The 18,243-nt window shown below is 36.8% G+C and overlaps 1 protein-coding gene across 4 annotated transcripts; it reads left to right on the top strand.

Moving 5' to 3' along the window:
• Nucleotides 1–682: 682 nt before the first annotated feature.
• Nucleotides 683–13,487, top strand: LOC144958174 (uncharacterized). Of its 4 annotated transcripts, none has more exons than XM_078889950.1 (5): nucleotides 683–847; nucleotides 4,996–5,196; nucleotides 7,133–7,247; nucleotides 8,231–9,413; nucleotides 9,580–13,487. In XM_078889950.1, exons 2-5 carry the CDS (start codon nucleotides 5,008–5,010, stop codon nucleotides 9,680–9,682), a joined length of 1,590 nt encoding a protein of 529 aa, XP_078746076.1. In that variant the 5' UTR covers nucleotides 683–847; nucleotides 4,996–5,007; the 3' UTR covers nucleotides 9,683–13,487. The 4 variants fall into 4 exon arrangements, with proteins under 4 accessions (XP_078746076.1, XP_078746074.1, XP_078746077.1 ...); XM_078889951.1 differs by having other exon boundaries at nucleotides 703–847; nucleotides 8,231–9,438; nucleotides 9,607–13,487; XM_078889948.1 differs by having other exon boundaries at nucleotides 700–847; nucleotides 8,231–13,487.
• The last annotated feature ends 4,756 nt before the right edge of the window (nucleotides 13,488–18,243 follow it).

The following is an 18,243-nucleotide window of genomic DNA, read 5'->3' as shown; positions in this document are numbered from 1 at the left end:
TCTGAGCATGAATTTCTTAAATTGTTTTTATTTCTAAAACAATTATTGTTTTAATTTTTAAAACAATTATTGTTTTTTTTTTCTCCTCTATCTGACCATTTGGTCGCTCTCTGAAAATTTCTGTTTGTTTGCTTTTTAATTATTTATTCTTTTAAGACACTATTTGAGATCGGAGTGGGGACGAATATATTTGCTAGAAACTAGAAAAAAACAAGAGAGAGAGAGAGAGAGAGAGAGAGAGAGAGAGAGAGAGAGAGAGAGAGGAGAGAGAGAGAGAGAGAGAGAGAGAGAGAGAGTTTAATAATTAAAAAAGAGGTGGGGGGGGGAGGATGGATGGGACATTTATCCCTTTCAACGTTCTGTAAAAGAAGACGGAATTTAAAAAAAAAAAAAGTGACGTTACCAGGATTCGAACCCGTAACGTCGATTATGGTCAAACTTCCAGGCCAGACGACTAAACCATTCGGCCATGACACCAACTTCGAAGTCGACGCATATTGTATATATGTAGTAACAACTGATTTTAATGTTGGTTAATTTTATGTTTTTATAGATATTTTATTAACTTTCCTTATTTCTATGTGCATCTGCAAACATTCCATATTCTGGAATGTTTAAAAGAGCGGAGTTTCAAATATGCGTCTGGGGATAATAAATATTTGTTATCCCCAGACAGGAGTCTGGGGATAACAAATTTTTATTATCCCCAGACACCTGTCTGGGGATAATCACAGCGAAAAGAAAATGGCCCTAAAAATAAAAATGTTTTATTCAAATATAAACAAAAGCCCCTGAATGTTGCTGTTGTGAGAGCCTATATTATTGTTTGATAGTTTGATACTCATGAGTAAGTAACCTATCCATACATACCACCTATCGTTGTCAATTCAAACCCCGCAGACAGGGAGTAAAAATTACTCAAACTCATATTTTTAAGTTTATGCTCAACCACAAATCACAACACAAAGATTTACTTATTCAATTCTATCGCACACAAAAACCCTGAGATGTAAAATTAAAATATTGGTGGTTTGTAAATTAAGGAAAAAGAAAATGTTTTAATGATTTACAGTTTTTGAAACAATTTATATCGAAGTGGCTTTTCCACTTTATATTATATCGGGAGGCCTTCCGATAGCTCCTCGTGCTAAGGGAAACAACTCAAATTGTCCCTCAACTAACCCTAGGAAAAATGAAACCTTAGTACCTTTAACTAACCCTAATAGGAAAAACGAACACCCTAGCACATTTACTAAGACTTATGACTAACCCAGAAAAAAAACCCTCCAACCTCAAGCTAACTCTATTAGATAGTAATAGAAAACAAACAAACCATAGGACTGCTTTCAATACTTCACAAAACAAAATGGCAACGGAAAACCGAAACAATAGTCGTATTAGGAAAGTTTTAACTTTAACCAATCTATCAAGGCTTGTTCTAGAGTTTTTAAAATGACAAATTGAAAGAAATGCTAGCACGAGGAGCTTTCGGAAGGCCTCCCATATTATCATGTGGCGGGTCCCTCTAGCCTTACGAATTTGAATTAGAGTAGAGTCAGATAGAGAATCATAAGCGCATTATAATTTATCTAGGTTACATCCTCAAGTTCAAGCATTTTGATTTTTTTTTTTCTTTTTTTTTCCCAGAGTACTAGATACTTATTAGCAGGAAAACTTGCCGCAGATTGTGGTTTTTGGCTTTGTTATACTCCGTTGTTCTCTGACTCTGACACTAAACTGTAAATAGGCAGTTTATAATAAACATTCTAAATGTAACTCTAGCATTTGAAACCAATATCACACGAAAGGGATAGGAACACTGATTACATACAATTGAAATTTTGACAAGATGTTGCATAATGAGTTGTTTTTTGTTTTTTTAAAATCCAGTTTAATTTAATAAAATGGAAAAATCAAGAAGTGCAAATAAATTGAAAACGCAGCTTGTATGACAACTTTAATGGGAAGGAAAGTTCTGGCTTTCAAAAATTTTGCTAAACCACTTTGAGCTTATTATTACGACATAATTTGGACTGACGATTCGTATGCAGTGGCAATTCAGACTCGAGTCTGAATAGTCCCCCATGGCTGTTCGAACTCAACTTCAATGCAAACACAGGGGGACACAGTTTGGGCAGTGATGGGCAAAGAGTGACTGATTGAAGCAAAAGAAGAGTTCAGAGAAAATTCTGTTTTGCCCATATTATCAGACTGACTCAATTGATTGATATCCCTACTTCAGACTTCAATTGATTGATATCCCTACTTCAGACTTCAATTGATTGATATCCCTACTTCAGACTTCAGATGGATCATTGTCTGTAATTCCTGATTTTATTTGGACATCGTGTAAAGTTGTTAGAAAAGCTTTCCCTTTACACCTGTTCCTTTGACTGACTTTTGCTCCTTTTGAAAGGTTTTAACTAGTTTCTTTTTAAATTTCTAATGGACTTCCAATTGATTGATGATTTTTTCTTTCTCGCCAAATAATGCGGGTTTCGACGACTTGTTGATGATAGTAACTATATCATTATTATTGTCATTTGCATCAATTTTTATGGAATTGTCAATAATTAAAATTAAAATTACAATAAATTGAAATTTAAAACAAAAACAAAAAAAACATCTTTTTTGTCACGGAAGACTAGGATGTTCATACTTGAATCTGAAGAACTTTTTGATTGCACATTGGCATTGGAGTTTGAGTCCGAATAGCCACGGGAGACAATTCAGACTCTAGTCTGAATAGCCTCTACCATTTGTATAACTTTATCACCCCCTTTCCTCCCCTCCCTCTCTCTCCATCTCTCTCTCTCTCTCTCTCTCTCTTCTCTCTCTCTCTCTCTCTCACTCTCTCTCACTCTACTCTCCTCTCTCTCTCTTCTTCTTTCTCTCTCTCTCTCTCTCTCTCTCTCTCTCTCTCTCTCTCTCTCTCTCTCTCTCTCTCTCTCTCTCTCTCTCTCTCTCTCTCTCTCTGATTGTCAGGATTTAACTCATTGAACTTCTTACTTTATTCAGAACTTTAAAATGTGAATATAACTGATACCAAATGATGATTTGATAGGAAGATGAAATAAAATTAAAGCAATTACAATGCAACACGCAATCGACGAACAACACAGGACAGTTGGAAAAGATTGTCAAATCTGTGTTTCGACGAATATGGGAACACGGCTGTAAAGACTAGAGACAGAAACTGTGATGTAGCTACTCTACAAGTATTCATGCTTTGCACTAAGTTAAAATACTCATCCAGCTGGTGAAAACGTACCAATACACAAAACTATGTGTAACCTTGAATGTTTATAGCCTGATTAATACAATTTAGTGAGAACTACTGATAAAAATATCTTGCTAAAAACAAAAGGGGCTGAGTGATGACAACTTTGTTTCCTCTCATGATCTCAATGTTTGCGCAACCTCTTCTCATACTCATAGATTCATACCTTTTTGTTGGCCATGAGTGTAAACTGCCAGATGGTCAAAGTTACTTGTTACCAATTTTGACTTCAAAAGTGGCCAAATGGAAATCAAATGACCAAAGTCAACATACACTTTGACCGACTTGAAAAACTCTTTGGTTTTGGTTATCATAAAATTGCCTAGACTGGGAAAAACGTTAACAAATGAAATAAATGAATATAAATAATAGAAACATGATTCTAATTTTTGTCAATTTGGGCATGCACGCGTCCATCTGGCAGCCCTGCTGTAAACCTAGTCTGGCCTAATCTTGCAGGCTACATACAGGACGCTATGAATGTAGCCTTTGCGTTTTTAAAAAATTGATAAAATTGGGTGGTTCACCACTGATGGGCATGTGGTCAAGGCTGTAATTCATGTCTCATATTTCAGTTATAGGCCACATTAGCTCCTGCCAGGCACTTCTAGAAAAAAGTGGACTCTGCCAAGTGGAGTAATCTTGCTCTAGCTTACAGGTTGCCACATATTGCATATTTTGTATTTTTAGAATTATTTCGGACCCTGAAAGAAGGGGGGGGGGGGGGGGGGGGGGGGGGGTAACAAAATCAGTGTGGAGAGAGGGGTGGAGTTCGGGAGGCCAGTTTTTAAAAAGTCTATTGGTCTGACAGCGCGGTTTTTTGCAAACTAAAATCCCAAATTTTGCAAGGATAACAGCAAAATTTGTGGTTAATTTTCCTAAAAACCCATAATTAGTTCATGAAAGAGGACAGTATTTGTTTGTTTTTAAGGGTTTCAAGGCGCTTGCAACAAATGTAAGGTCATATCAGAACCTGTAAAAAGGAAGAAAATGAGATAGTAAAAAAGAAACTACTCTTGATTAATTATCTTTCATGTCCTACACGAGCTATCAAGTTAAAAGGAAAAAAAAAAGTCTTTCTTTCTTCTTTTTTTGCCTTTAAAAAAAATATTGTTTTTTTTTTTCTTTGCATAATCTCGAAAATTTGCAGATTTTGCAAAAAATTGCAGATTTTGCGGCCGCAATGCAAATCAGTGATATTATGTATTTTTTTTTGCGGCCACAACGGCTGCAAGCGATGAAAAAAACTACCATGCCAGATAAGTTTTGGGAAGGGAAGAGGGAGGGGCATGGGGGTTGGGAGTACCAATCACCAGTTTAATTTTCAGTACAATTGACAGGTGCCATCATTAAGACATTGGTTCTTCCTAAACTTGCTAAATTGGGTGTGCGTTCTATGCCCTGTTTTGCATCTTTTGCAAAATTAGTCTGATATGCCTGGTGAATGGGGATTAAAATTTGAGCCACCATCTTGTTATTCTTCGGCATAGTTTTCAATCAGAGATTTGATTTTTCCTAGACACAGCCTTTAGAAATTGATGATTACACGTATATGTCTCTAGCCTTTTCTAGATGAAAAGAATAAAGAATAATGAAAGACACATCAGACTAGCATAATAAACAAAACAAGCACTCATAACACATCTTTTTTATTGTTTCAAACATTTCTTGTGATTTATTTTTATTATCCCAGTGTCTTTTCTTAAATCTTTCAGAGAGAAGTAAAGATGGAGGAGTCTTGTACAATAGAACCAGACATATGTGAGGGGCTGTCACCTGAAGATTTAACATGTTCCAAGACATCACACTCAGATATCGGATTGGAAGATGTTGGAGCACCAGAAGATTCCATGCCATCCTTTAAAAATCTTATGGAAACTAAAACATCACCAGAAACCTTATGCCAGTCTTCTGATGTAGGTGTTGAATTGGTTGAAGTAGAAGTTGTAAATATATAATGGAGTCTCATCCACAGACCATGCAAGTCAATGTTAAACTTGAAGATGAAGACATCCAAGTAGAAAATTCGTCCCTCCCTTTTTCACAGTTCAGTGATGTCAATATTAAACTTAAATCTGTAAAAAAGTCTTCCCACATTTATTCACAATTCTCTGGTGTCAATGTTATGCTTGAAGATGACAGCAAGGCAGAGTCTCTAATGTTAGTTTTAAACTTGAAGATAAAGACGGTAAGGCAGAGAACTCTTTCCAAACCTTTTCACAATTTAATGATGTCTATGCACAAAGCATTGATGACAGTGTTAGAATTAAACTTGAAGACACTGTAACAGCAGACCTGTCTTCTGAGACGTCATCACTGGGGACACAGTGTAAGGTGAGATAATGTTCTATATTTTATCTGTTGTCCGTAATGATGATGATGATGGTGATGGTGATAATGATAATACAGTCCAAACCGGTTTATTTGGACGGATCGGGTCCCGACGAATCATCCCAATTAAGCGGTAGTCATGGAATTGGCAATTTTTCAGATCACTTTGTATGTCAGTTAATGCAACAACGTTTATCAGACAGTGACATTTCACGTCTTAATGAAAAACAAATGACACCTTAATCTACCTCTAACGATGAGACACAAATCTAACTGCACAAAACAATTAACTAATATGACACTCATAATGGTTGCATAAGTAACCAACGAATTAAGAATGCATTGTCTACCCATTCGTCTCTTTGAACAAACAAACCATTTGGTGGTGACAGCCTTGAACAAACAAAGCAATCACTCATTACCCATCACACCATTCGTCAGTTGTCCTGCAAACCTGGCATCATGGCCATTGACTCATGACCATGTGTGGTTGATGACACTGACTCGGTATTCAGGTAAATTCTATTGTTCACATCTCTGTCATGACTATGATGAACGGTTCGACCACACACTCGATGGGCTGTCGCGATAGACACTAACAGGGGATACAGGTAAATTCTATTGTTCCCCCCAGGTTGACTCTCCCGTTTGACTAATTTGCATTGTATGAATCACAGTTTTAAATGATTGAAGACATTGAAAAAGCTCTTTTATGGGGACGATCCTTGTCACAATTGTCCCCATTAAGCGGCGGGCTGTCTCAATTAAGCTGCTGGGAATTGGAAAGGGTCTGACTTTTTATTTTTATATAGAAAAAAATTTCGTTTCCAAGGATTTGTCTCAATAAAATGGCTGTCCCAATTTAATAGCATCCCGAATACCAGTTTGGACTGTAATAATAAATGACATTTGTAAAGGGCAGTACTCTCAAATACAATAGGCTCTAGTCTCTTTACATTCATAAAATAGATACAAAAAAACAAAACACAAAATGAGGATGATGATTACAAATAAAAAAAAAGAGAGATTGGACACATAAATTTACCATTTTCAGAGTTGATAAAAATAAAACATTTCCTCATTTCTCTCTGCACTCGTCTGTCTGTGATCAACTTTAACTTTATCATGACGCTTTTAATAATAATAATAATAATAATAATAATAATAATAATAATAATAATAATAAAAATAATAATAATAATAATAATAATAATAATAATAATAATAATAATAATAATAATAAAGTTTAAATTGATAGTTTATTCTTTGCAAAGAGACAAAGGTGGGATTCTTCCTGGGATCCACAGAATTTAAGAGAAAATCATTTAAGATCCTCATATTCCAAAGTTGGGTGTTCATTTTGGCCAGATTGTTACACTAAAAGTAGCTAACCTGAAAAAGGTCTAAATAATCTGTAGCTTTGTGATATCTTTTCATTTTCAGGGTGGTTATTGGTCGGTACTGACCCACGGGTGCTTGTACCTGTTGGTCATTATTCTTTATTCTCTTCCTTTTTTTCAGGAACCCTGCAATGTCAACAAAGGAGACCAGAGTTGTAAAACAATTTGTGAGGGGCCAGTCTCTTCCAGTGGTCAGGGGTCAGAGGTTACGTCCATGGACTTGAAGACTGTACAAGGTATTTTAATGATGTGCTTGATATCCACTGAATATCTGTCCAGTTTTTTATTTTATTTTTTTGTTTACTTTTTTTTGGTTGTGTATAGGTTTGTAAGCTCATCATTTGATAAATCTCAACATTTGGAATATTCTCTATCACAGTCAACCTATATTTTGGTTCTAACGATGTAGTGAATATCTTGAAAATAAGCCGTTTATCTGTTCTATAATGTTATATTCACAATACACATAATTATTTAACTCTATCACTGGACATAATTTATCACTATAATTATTTAGGATTTTTTTTGTGTGTGTGTGTGTGTGTGGGGGGTAGGGGGAGTAAGAATATGACATTGTCCCTTGGGGCTTCTTAAATTATTTACACTTGCTGGACCACTCCGATCCCAAAATTAATGATTGATTAATATTCCCATAGCTGAAAAGTCTTTATCTGTTGGGGCCTCAAAAGTATAGAGCAAATTAGATAAAGAAATCAAAGATGCCCCCAAGCTCAGTAATTTTGGGAAACTTTTGAAAACATTCCGATTCAGACATGGTTTTGAATAGTAATAGTATTTGTGTTTTTTGTTACCTATTGGCTTTTGTATGTGTAGTGCTGCTGTGTGGTCTTGTTGTATGACACTCGTTTTTGGATCGGAAGGTCCTGGGTTTGGACTCGCTCATAGTTGAGTCCTTGAAAAATGCTCTTTACTCACATTCTCTCACTGTACTCAGGTGTAAAATGAGTACCTTGCCGTTAACAGCGTTGTCTCTGTCGGAAAAATATGTAATATCGCCTAACAAGCGTCATGTCACGTCCTACATGTTACGTATTGCTGTTGGCTAGGCACCCCTTGTAAAGCGCTTTGAGCATGTTTAGTGGATATTGCGCTATATAAAATCTCAAGTTTTTTTGGTTTTTTTTTAGTGCCTTAGAGCACTCTGTGGATTCTGTGTGCTGTATCAATTCATTATTATATTACAATATCTATTAAACAGATGTCAACAATGTTAACGATTGTGACCAGTCTTTGAATGATGGACTCCATGAAGACTTTCTTGTTGAAATTGACGTGGATAAAACTACAGACAGTTGTGTGGAATGGCACAGGCCTGGTACTGATTTCCAGAACAATCTTGATACAACTTTGGAACATCTTTCCACAAATCACAACAGACGAGATCAAAGATTTGATTTGAATGCAACAGACAAGCCACAAGATGATAAGGAATCTCAAAATTCTTTGAGTTTGAAGTTGCGAAATCACACAAGAATTCATACTGCAGAACGGCCATATAAATGTGTGACCTGTGGAAAGGCATTTATCTGGAAGACAGATTTACAAAATCACATTAAAACCCATTCAGGAGAAAAGCCATTTAAATGTGATACTTGTGGAAAAGCATTTACTCAGAATAGACATTTACAAGAACACACCAGAACTCATAGGGAAGAAAACTGGAATACAGAGTTACAAAAACACTTTAAAGCTCATGCGGGAGAAAAGCGATATAAATGTGAGACTTGTGAAAAGGCATTTACTCAGAGTAGACATTTACAAAAACACATTAAAACTCATACAGGAGAAAATCCATATAAATGTGAGACTTGTGGAAAGGTATTTACTCAGAATAGAACTTTACAAGATCACATCAGAACTCATACGGGAGAAAAGCCATATAAATGTGATACTTGTGGAAAGGCATTTACTCAGAATTCAAATTTACAAGAACACATTAAAACTCATACGGGAGAAAAGCCATTTGAATGTGGGTCTTGTGGAAAGGCATTTACTGGTAAAACAAACTTATACAGACACATCAAAACTCATACAGGAGAGAGACCATATATATGTGACACTTGTGGAAAGGCATTTACTCAGAATACGCATTTACAAGATCACATTAGAATTCATACGCAAGAAAAACCATTTAATTGTGTGACCTGTGGAAAGGCATTTCTCTGGAATACAAATTTACAAAGACACATTAAAACTCATACAGGAGAAAAGCCATATAAATGTGAGACTTGTGGAAAGGCATTTACTCAGAATAGAACTTTACAAGATCACATCAGAACCCATACGGGAGAAAAGCCATATAAATGTGAGACTTGTGGAAAGGCATTTCTCTGGAATGCAAATTTACAAATGCACATTAAAACTCATACAGGAGAAAAGACGTATAAATGTGAGACTTGTGGAAAGGCATTTACTCAGAATAGAACTTTACAAGATCACATCAGAACCCATACAGGAGAAAAGCCATATAAATGTGAGACTTGTGGAAAGGCATTTACTCAGAATAGAACTTTACAAGATCACATCAGAACCCATACAGGAGAAAAGACGTATAAATGTGAGACTTGTGGAAAGGCATTTACTCAGAATAGAACTTTACAAGATCACATTAGAACTCATACAGGAGAATAACCATAAATGTTTGACCTGAGAATGCACATTTACAAAATCATATCTGATTTCATAAGCAAGAAAAACCATTTAAATGTCCTACCTAAAGTTAGGCATTTATCAGGACTACAAATTTACAATGAACAAATGGATGTCCAGGTCAGGCGTAGAAAGTAGCGATGGGTTGGACATACCCTGCGGAAAGAGCCCTATAATATAACCAAACAGGCTCTTGAATGGAACCCACAGGGCAAGAGGAAACAAGATCGTCCAAAACAGACTTGGAGGAGCAGCCTTCACCAAGATTTGTCCGTCTCCAATCTTACCTGGAGTGAGACAAAGTCTGTGCTGAGGAGTGCTGTTGAGGCCCTATGCTTTGCCAGGAGCCAAGAGGCATCAGTCAAAAGTCATAAGTTTACAATGACTTATCACAGTTCAAAGATGGTAAAAGCCATTTAAATTTTGGATTTGCATTAGTTTTCATTTTCTTAAAGAATATGCTCCCCAGAGCATTTTAATCTTTATTTGAAGTAAATCGGTTGATTGTTCATGAAGTTATGGTCAGATGTCTGGGAAAGGTATCCAGCAACTTTTCTCAAATTTCATACTTTTTCAACTTGACTAGCTGTAAAAAATATTTAGAAGTGAACTTAAGCGTTGATATGTCCCGACTATGTACAAAAAGGGTTGATTTAATCCTTTATGACAAGAACTTATTTTTGATAAAAATTGACCTTCTAACTAAACTTGGCAATTTATATGTGTTTCTTGTGGAAAGGATTTCATTATGAGTGCACAAGAGCACACCAGAACACATACTGGAGAAAAACCATATACATAAATGTATGGCCTTTCCTGAACACAATTTCTTCTAGTAAGCTGTTCCATTTCTTTGCTGTTATGGGGAAGAAGAAACTCGAATGCCTGTGAGATGTTTTTGTGGATGGAATATTTGTATGTCAGTGGATGTGGTGGACTATGTCAGTGGCGTGGGTCAAAAGTTTAGGCTGAAATTTGGATGTTATGGTAATTTGGCTGTGGTGATATTTTGAAAAGTAAATGAGTCGTGACTGTTGCCTACGGGTAAGGAGTGGCAGTAATCCAAGGATCTTTATGTCGGTGTCTGTTACCAGTAAGCTAGTCCTTCAAATATCGATCGATTTAAATCTTGGAAAAAAAAAACAACAAAAAAAAAACCAAACAAACAAACGAACAAACCCCTCCCCCCCCCCAAAAAAAAAAAAAAGAACAGAAACAAAAATGCTCTCAAACCTAAGATTTTATGAAGTCCCAGGTTTGAGTGTCTTTTATGCCAAAATGAGGGTCATTTAAATCGATCGAAATGTGAAGGACGAGTTACCTTGCCAAATTTTTAAACACATATTTTTCCAGAGTCCTGCAGTTAACTGGTTAAATTTGAGACCCATTACCTCAATGTGGTAACATGTTGAAACGAAATAGTTGCCAGAAAGTGAATTTATATTTAACACGATCTGAAATATGAATATATGAGCCACTATGTGGTCTATTGGTATGACACTCGCTTTCAGATTGGAAGGTCATGGGTTCGAGCCTCACTCGGTGCATGGTTGAGTCCTTGGAAAAGACTCATTGCTCACATTCTCTCACTGTACTCGTGTTGCTGTTAGTCAGGGACACTATGTAAAGCACTTTGAGCACATTTAGTGGATATTGTGCTATATAAAGAGCTCAATTTAAAATTTTTAAAAAATTAATTAATTTTTGTCACTTTAAGAAACTAGGGGTCCATGGTCGATCATTTACTAAAGCACTTGCTTTACACGCCAAGGGACAGAGTTTGATCCCAGGTGCAGTCGAATTTTTTATCTGACCCGACTGTCTCCCCAAATGGATAGCTGGGTCTGTTAGCAGAAAGTACGTTACGATAATAACCAGCATTCTAGGTATCCAAAGGGTAGCAAGTAATTTCTATTGTCCATTTCACGTTAAAGAAAACGGGATAACTCCGGCTCCAGGAGCCTAATGGCTCTAAAGGACTATTTTAAGAGACCCCATAGTGGATAACTGTCACTGTAAAATCATAAAATCGTAGCTGTTACGGTTTGTCTTTTCAGCAGAAGAGTAAGAAAGCATGAGAAAATAAATACAGTAATAACTACCACTACATCACCCGTCCAACATCCATGACCACATCACACCACAACTGCTACATCATCTTTATTACCACGAGTTCAACTCGATCAATAATGATCTCTTCCTAGATTTTAAGGAAGATTTTTGCCTCCTGCACCCCTCCTTTCCTTACTCAATTCCAGGGGGAGGGGAGGAATTGGGCTTGGAATAATGGACCAAAGTGGTTGTGTGTGCTTGAATGATCTGTTTTTTATCCCTCTGAAAAGTTGGTCACCAAGCTACCACTGTCCTCAATAACATATAATCGAAAGGTTCCTGCTCGAAGCTCGAAGAAATAAATAACAATGTGAAATTGAATGTAAGCTTCAATTTAATATACGAAAATATAATGTGGATGTTCTGGGTTTACCCTTTATCATCAAAACAGGGTGAATGAAACACTATAGACGAATGAGTTGTCATTTAAAAAACTATAGAACAAATCTTGATAGATTCTGTGTGGGGTTCCTGACCTCCCACAGTGAGCAGGGAGGCACATACTGTGTCTTCTATTCCCCTTTATCTGTTTTCCAACATGCTTTCTGTCTTTGTCTTGGAATGAGATTACTTTGTTTTATCCTGGTCGTGGCCAGATACCTTGGCTGGGAGGGAAACAGTCAAATGTATAGTTAGAGTTTTGGGAGATGACATTTTTTTGTCTTGTAAATAATCTCTCTGTTATGCCCTGTATTTTTTCCCCTTTTACATATGTATGATTTGTAAACAATTGAGTGTATTCCTCTTGGCGTGGACCTGTGGTTGTATCTGGATGAAACATTTGGTGATCTCAAACCAAGTACTTTGAGAGTGTGCTCTTAGAATCTACATCTGCTTCTTTGGTGCCTTAATTGTAATTCAAGAACTTTTTACTATCCCATTTTCTTCCTTTTTACTGGCGCTGATATGACCCAAATGTGTTGCAAGCGCCGTAAAACCCTTAAAACAAAAAACAAAACAACAGCCTTGATAGATTAGTGAAAGTTTAAAATCTCCTCATGTGACCATTGTTTTGGTTCCCTGCCACCATTTTGTCGTTGAAGTATTGAAGCAGTCCTAGGGTTTGTTTTCTTTTCTATTAGGGTCAGCTCGAGGTTGGAGATATATATATTTTTTCTATTAGTCTTAGTTATAGGTCTTAATAAATGTCTCAGGGTGTTTATTTCTCCTCTTATTAGGGTTAGTTAAAGATACTAGGTTGTATTTTTTCTTAGGGTTAATTAAAGGAATACTTGAGTTGTTTCTTTTAGCACGAGGAGCTTACGGAAGGCTTCCCCAGGATGAGCTCTGTACTGGATGATGATTGAAAGTATAGGAGGGGGGGGGGGGGGGGTCAGTAAAAATCTCGACTGCACCGCGTCAGCACCAGGTCACTGTAATTGACACAATTGGTAATCACAACTCAGGTTTTTTAAAATCTAATCTGTAATGATTGCCTTTTATTTATACTAGACTCTATATAATTATTGTGTGAATTATCAAAGGAAGATAATCATTTAATATTTTCATTGAGTTAGTTTGTCATGAATGATGTCCCCTTATTAGACCCTATTCTTTTATGTTAATTGTATTTGTTACCTATATTATTGTTAGTATATTGCCCTTGTCGTTTATAGTTGTCTCCCATTTTGATTATAAAGGGAAATACACTGTACTTTCAAAATAAAGCTCACTCTAATGTGCTAACCTCCAAAGAGACTTCATGCCATTTTTTTTATCAAGAGCCACCGGGCTATTCATGGAGCACATGACATTATCTATCTCATTTAAGGCTGAAATAGGACTTATCTTTTAAATGCCTTCCGGCTATGTGGTCTTGTGGTATGACACTCACTTTCGGATCGGAAGGTCCTGGGTTCGAGCCTCGCTCAGCGCATAGTTGAGTCCTTGGAAAAGGCTCCTTACTCATATTCTCTCACCGTACTTGGGTGTAAAATGAGTACCTGGCCGTTAACACTGTTGTCTCTGTCGGAAAAAAAAATGATATATCGCCTAACAGACGTCATGTCTCGTTCTACATTTTACTTGAAGCTGTTGGTCCAGAGGGTAGCAAGCAATTGCTATTTTCTGCTTCACCCTATAGAAACGAACCGGTTTAAACTCCGGCTCCATGGGCCGAATGGCTCTGAAGGACTACTTCTTTTTACACTTGTAGTACATATCAAGTAATAATAAGCTGCTAGAATCTGTGGAGTGTAGAAAGTAATAAACAAAAATACCTAACACGGAACGTTTCAGACTCAAAACCCCTCATCAGCCAACAACATGTAAAAAACATTTAAAAAAAACATAAATACAACATTACTAAATTCCACGACAGCGTTTCAGGCTCCAAACCCCTCATCAGCCAACAACATGTAAAAAACATTTTAAAAAAACACATAAATACAACATTACTAAATTCCACGACAGAGAAAGTTGGTAGGTCCTCTCTCAAGAAAACAAAAGGAAGCCTTTGATATCGATGTTCAGATATATGTAGCTGTTAAATCTGACTTGTTTTAAATCTGCGTCATGAACTATAACATTGTGACCAACCGTCTTTGTACGGTGTTACGTCGACGAGGCCATGAGAGAAGAAAAACTGGCTTATAAAATCTTAGTTTCTTTGTTGCTGACTGAGGAAGGGTTTTGAGCCCGAAACGTTTCATGTTTGGTATTTTGTTCCTTTTTGAAGCTTTTATATTCATTTTTTTTTGGTAATAAATATAACCCACAGTCACAAGACGGTATGCATTAAGTAAGGTGGTGGATAGCTCAAACGGTAGAGTCACGCTCTCCCCGGCCAGGCGGAGTTGTCCTACCAATAAGGTCGCGGGTTCGAGCCCCCATCGCCGCCGCGAAGTTTTTATTCTCTGTCGTCTTCTGGCACTTTCCAACTCACTTCATTCCTTGTTATTATCAACATAAGTGCCTGCTCACTCTCTTTTCTGAATTAATGTGTATTATGTTGGGATCAATGGAACCCTGATTAGTGAATTTAGAAATAAAGTGATGGGAAATGGGATTTTGTTCATCAATGCAAGACATTTTATTCATTCCCCCCCCCCCCATATAACGAATTAACCTTACATTTTATATTCAAGGCTATGTAAGGTCTGATAGCCGAACTCAACCATGGGCTTGATTTAACATTGTTGTAATGGACAACAGTTTGCGTCGGTATGTGAAAGTAATTCAATTACTATTACGGTACAACTACGAGCCCATAACAACAATATGGATTATCAGACCTTTAAATAAGCACACATCGCCATCGACTTGTTTACTCCTACATTATACTACAAATATGACTGACGTGACTTATTGCCCATCGCCTCTAAATCTTCGGACTAGAACGCTTTGGCAGCTTCTCTGATTTGTTGAGTGAGTTCTTTCTACTGACTGGATGATGTTTATGACCTCCCATAGTGGACTGGAAGGCACTTAACGGTGTCTTCTATTCCCCTTTATCTTCTTTTCCAATATGTTTTCTGTCTTTGTCTTGGGGTGAAATTACTTGGTTTTGTCCGGGTACCCTAGCCTAGCTGGGAGAGAAACAGTCAAATGTATAGTTAGTTTTGCGAGATGATATTTTTTTCTTGTAAATTAAGTTTTGGGAGATGATAATTTTTTCCTTGTTAATCATCTCTCTCTCTCTCTTATGGACTGTATTATGTTTTATTTTATATATTATATATGATTTGTAAACATTTGAGTGTATTCCTCTTAGTGGGGACCTGTGCTTGTGTCAAGATGAGACTTTAGGTGATCTTAAACTAAGTACTTTGATAGTGTGCTCTTGGAATCTACATCTGTTCCCTATTTGAACCATTTCCCTTTTGTCTTACCTTTTCTTGTGTGTTTTAATTGTAATTCTAGAACTTTTTACTATCCCATTTTCTTCCTTTTTACTGGTGCTGATATGACCTTAATGTGTTGCAAACGTCGTAAAACCCTTAAAAACAAAACAAACAAACATTCTTTCTACTGATTCTTTCTACATTGCTACGATGGATCTCAGGCATTCTAAATCCTTTTTGCATCTCGGTTCTTTTCGGTTCTTTTGTGTCAACGATGCGCTTGAGGTCTTTATTTATCGTCGTGTTGTTCATCTGCCTTTGTGTTCGTTATGTCCACTTTGTGTAGAAGATAGCGCCATCGCCTTATTAGCTGGAATATTTCTGTCGCTCCCTAAACAAATTTAAAAAAAAAATCCCTGTATTCATCCCATAGGGGAAATTTGTCTCTAGGGTCTGTTCCAATGGAAGACTGGAATAACCCATGCGTCAGTGCAGCACCGCAAATTGAGCTAGGGTGAGGTGACTTGCTCAAGGCCTCACAGCGCAGCGGCGGGTGATCGAACTGAATAAGATTAAACAATTTGGATAGTTCGTGAATCGAAAGTTTAGTGAAAGAAAAACATCCGGTTTGACGCTAAAAATAGCCACCAATGGGAATCCAAGGATGACGTAAATCAACCTTGGGGTCTTGTTTTGATTATTTTCACAATAGAAATGTACGAATTTTTTTGTCTTCCATTTCAAAAATTTCCAATCTTAGAAAGCTTGTATCTCAACTAATACTGATCTCTCAGAATGGTTCTATAGAATAAATTACAGGACTTTTCATATTCTACAACATATGTAATTTTCATGCTTTCAACCCTGATTTGCACAATTCAAGGTTTTAAAAAAATCTAATTCCCCCTTCTATTACAGTGGTCTCACTTCAAGGGAAGCAGCCGTGGATGATATCTGCGTGACGTCATCGGCATACTCTCTATAGGCAGAAGGGAAGGGTAGACGATTACATACGTAGTACGTTTGCTGTTAGCCCTGAATTTCATTGCGGCGTTACTTTTAATTTGGCACGCCATAAGAACCGAATGCCCTCTCCTTTGTTTAGTGACTCTATGCTCGTCCTTATAACCGCAATAAATGTTCACGAGACTCAAAATCTCGGCTGTGGTGTAAGTTTATAATTCAATTATCACGATTTTGAAACATTTGAATTGCAATATGTGTAAAAGAAGTTTTTCGGTGGTTTTGTAATAATTAAGTTATTGAAAACAAGTCATATCGTGATGAAAGGAGTAAACAGAACCGGTAACCACAGACGCGACAACTGGCGCTGATATTAATGACTTTAATGAGTTGCATGCACCGTAAAACTCTTAAAAACAAACAATTAAGACAGACAATGAGCCCATAAGGAAAGTTGAATTGATTCTTGACCCCTGACCTGGGTACTCAGCACACGACGTTTAGATATAATTAGATTTCAATCGAATAAGCATGACCTAGCTTCTTAATGTTTAAAATAATTGTTCAATTATGTTAACAATTTTATAATTCAGCCACTTTGTTAATTTTCTTAACTTCATTATGTAATAATGTAATGTAATGGGAAGTTTATATAGTGCCATTATCCATTTACAATTTACAATGCTCAATAGCCCTTCACATTGACAAAAATAAATAAGAAGTAAACAGATTAATAAGCATGCACATCCACAAACACATCGCATTCACCTCCGCCCCCTATACTGCTGTTTTATCAAAGAACACAGTATGTGCTATTTGGTTAACCAATGGCAGTATATATTAATATATATATGTATGTTTTTGAAGGTAGATTTATGCAGGTTGTAAATCTGGTTTTGAATGAACACTCAGTGAGGCCAATGTATGCTTTTTGTTTTGGTGTGCCTGGACGTGTAACTGGGGCTTGATAAAAAACGTTTTAAGTCAGGCAATTACCATTTAGTGGGCATGTTGCCTGGGTCCTGCAGCTGCATTTTTCAATTCAGAAAAGTGGGTGGAGCAGGCACTTATGTTGGTAACAACATAAGTGCCTGCTCCACCTACTTTTCTGAATTAAAAAATTCACCCCATATACCGGAGCATACTCAATGTCTCAATTGTTTCTGTTATATGTTTGTGTTGAGAATATTGGCTATTAAGCTTAACTGCTGGCCAGGTAACTTTGCGATGGTTGTGTGTGTGTGTGTGTGTGTGTGTGTATGTGTGTGTGTGTACCCGCTACCTCCAGCAGTCGATGAGAGAAGGCACTAATAATGAATGACCTGAGTTTGATACGAATTTTTTTGGATTCGTGGATAGCTCATACGGTAGAGTCACGCTCTCATCGTACCAATAAGGTCGCAGGTTCAAACCCCATCACCGCCGCAAAAATTTTTTATTCTCTATTGTCTTCTGGCACTTTTCTACTCACTTCATCTCTTGTTGCATTTTTCACTGACTTGTTGTTGGGCTGAGCTGGCTGTGAACACAACAATCTACTTACACTTTCACTTCCTGATGAGAGCGAATGCTTGAAACAGTATTGTAGAAGTAGATTATAATTATACTTGAAATATTTTATAAATATCTCATTCTATCAAAAAGTTGAGCACTATTATTGGTCTTTGTTTATATATTCTAAATATATATCGAGGGGTGCCTGCGC

This window comes from Berghia stephanieae, chromosome 12 (assembly GCF_034508935.2).
Source record: "Berghia stephanieae isolate SIO BIC M18660-M18661 chromosome 12, UCSD_Bste_1.3, whole genome shotgun sequence".
NCBI classification, from domain to species: Eukaryota; Metazoa; Mollusca; class Gastropoda; order Nudibranchia; family Aeolidiidae; genus Berghia; species Berghia stephanieae.
The sequence above is the reverse complement of the archived record's forward strand: the minus strand, read 5'-3'. Positions and strand labels throughout refer to the sequence as shown.

Bases quoted from the DNA above. Each gene is read 5' to 3' on its own strand.
- LOC144958174 (XM_078889948.1), top strand. From the start codon at position 5,008: ATGGAGGAGTCTTGTACAATAGAACCAGACATATGTGAGGGGCTGTCA. The intron at 5,197-7,132 runs GTAGGTGTTGAA...CCTTTTTTTCAG, and splicing joins CCTTATGCCAGTCTTCTGAT to GAACCCTGCAATGTCAACAA. The intron at 7,248-8,230 runs GTATTTTAATGA...TCTATTAAACAG, and splicing joins GGACTTGAAGACTGTACAAG to ATGTCAACAATGTTAACGAT.